This window comes from Engraulis encrasicolus, chromosome 9, assembly GCF_034702125.1.
Source record: "Engraulis encrasicolus isolate BLACKSEA-1 chromosome 9, IST_EnEncr_1.0, whole genome shotgun sequence".
NCBI lineage: Eukaryota > Metazoa > Chordata > Actinopteri > Clupeiformes > Engraulidae > Engraulis > Engraulis encrasicolus.
In genome coordinates, this window is record NC_085865.1 from 54,482,456 (window position 1) to 54,484,955 (window position 2,500).

At 44.4% G+C, this 2,500-nt stretch overlaps 1 protein-coding gene across 1 annotated transcript in view; it reads right to left on the reverse strand.

The window, feature by feature from the left end:
- Window positions 1-2,500, reverse strand: part of LOC134455233 (POU domain class 2-associating factor 1) — a 20,788-nt gene that overhangs the window by 4,026 nt on the left and 14,262 nt on the right. Inside the window, exons 3-4 of the mRNA XM_063206263.1 lie at window positions 367-409; window positions 1-22 (exon numbers count right to left, since the gene is read on the reverse strand). The exon at window positions 1-22 is cut by the window's left edge and continues 328 nt beyond it. Coding sequence (XP_063062333.1) covers window positions 1-22; window positions 367-409 — 65 coding nt within the window. The remainder of the gene's footprint in view (window positions 23-366; window positions 410-2,500) is intronic.

A 2,500-nucleotide genomic window follows, 5' to 3' on the forward strand; every position in this document is an offset into this window, starting at 1 on the left:
CTTTCCAGCAGTCCAGAGGGTCCTTGCAGAAAATGAAACATTAAAAACATTTTAAACGTATATTCTATACACACTCAAATATTCTCCCAGCCACCTTAGTGGTACATTGGCAGGGTCAAAAAGGAAATGACCGTAAAACTGTTGTTGAATATGGCATGCACAATATTATATAAAGAAATACAGTGTGTAATGTTAACTTAAAATGTAGCAATGTAATGTCATTCATTATATTTCACATATTCCACATTCTCTTCCTGTTATGGGGCCCAATTCACGCAATGTTTTCTTGCTGTACGTAAACCCATAGGCCTACTGCCACACACACAGGCTGTTCCATTTCAATCCTGACAAAACACGTAGACTTACCCACATGAGTATAGGATGGTGAAATACTGTTTGGAATCACCACCTGTAGATAAGATAACAGTTTATAAAAGGAATCACCACCTGTAGGTAAGATAACAGTTTATAACCTTTTATTTATAGAAGGCTATATTAGATGCAATACAGAGTTTTACATGCGCCATTGTTTATTTATGTTCTTTCAATTGCCAACTGGCAATTGTGCGAGAACAAGAAAGCACATGACAAGTAAAAGAATCTTTCTGTAATCTTGTATCAAGTGTTACAGTCATTCTCCATAATCTGTCGAGCACTTTGAAATTCATCCTTCGTACAAATAGCATTTCATGAACAAATATACACATTCTTCCTCATGCAAAGAGTTTAGCTGGAACCAACAGCTAAGCTCTTGGAAGACAAAACCTTTCTCCGTCTTTTAGTTTTCAAGGTTCCTGGCTAAAAGTAAAAAGAAACACATTGGCTGTGTAAAGATCAAGTCACCTGCCACTTGGCACAAGTTGGCACCTGGCACAAACTCCATATCGTATTGGTGACAGCCCACTCCCCCTCACTCAGACGCACACACGCACGCACGCACGTACGCACGCACGCACGCACGCACGCAGGCACGCACGCAGGCACGCACACACACACACACACACACACACACACACACACACACACAGAGGCATTGTTGACAAAGGCAATTCCAATGAGGTCGTGCAGTAACCCTTCATAGCTCACAACAAGCGCAACACAACCATTGCCCAGGAGGTGATATATTCATCTGTAAACCATCAATTTCTTTCAGGAAATACCTGTAGCTGGCAGTGCAACAAGGTGAGGCATGTATGTATTGGCAGGGGGCATTCCAATGAAATGATCAAGTGATTCATGAACACGCATCAACAGATAGTCGGTGCCCAGATAGAGAGACAGATAGGGAGGGAGGGATAGAGAGAGAGAAATGGAGAGACAGAGAAAATGAGTGAGTGAGGTGTGTGTTTGTGTGTGTGTGTGTGTAGGGGGGGGGGGGGATAAAAGGGAACATGCAAGAACAATAGAAGCTTCACAGAGACACCACACCACACCACCACACCCAGCCCCGCACAACACAGCACAGGGGAGGAGAGGTGAGGGGAAGGAGCGAGGAGAGGAGAGGAGAGATGAGGGGAAGGAGAGAGGAGGAGTGGGGAGGAAGGGAGTGGCACTGGCAAAGAGATAAGAGTCTTTTATTCGGCGCCTGCAGTGTACACACAGCCTTCACACCTACAGTACGTCTGAAATAATGCCTCTACTGCACCATACAGAAAACACACAAGGGCAAAAGTCACTCTCGACTTTTTTTCTCAATGTTGGGGTCATGGTCTGTGTGTACCATTGTGCCCTGGCACCTAGCACAATCTGGTGTTTGGTGTCTGGTGTCGAGTGACATTACCTGGGAAACACAAGTTGGTTATTATACATCAGTGGGCAGAAAGCAAGTGTTTACAGTTTACAGGATTACAAATTAAATTAAAATAATGTCTTTCCAGAAATGTAAGAATGTGCTAGAATTCCAACAATATGATCAGGGTGCAGGTCCATGTTCTGCTATTAGTTTGGGTAATTTGGTAATAGGCTTACACATCTCTGTGAGGAGTTCTGCAAAACAGCCAAAGTTACCAAATCTTTAGCGAACAGAAGTGTGTAGTAGGATGGCAGTGGTATTGCATGTAGCCTACTAGGATGGCAGTGGTATTGCTTTTAGTAGGATGGCAGCGGTATTGCATGTAGTAGGATGGCAGCGGTATTGCATGTAGTAGGATGGCAGCGGTATTGCATGTAGTAGGATGGCAGTAGTATTTCACGTAGTAGGATGGCAGTGGTATTGCATTTAGTAGGATGGCAGTGGTATTGCATGTGTGGACTGTTACATTTATGGCTGCCATTGTCATGCTCTTATCGGAGGAGCACGTTCATAACACAGAGGAGACACCTGTTCACCCAATACTTATAGTCCTACAGTAGTACAGAATTTGCACAGCTGTGTGTGTGTGTGTGTGTGTGTTTGCGTGCGTGCGTGTGTGTGCGTGCGTGCGTGCATGCCTGTGTGTGTGCCTATGTGTGTGTGTGCCTGTGTATGCGCACATGCATGCACGTGCATGTGTTTAGGCAA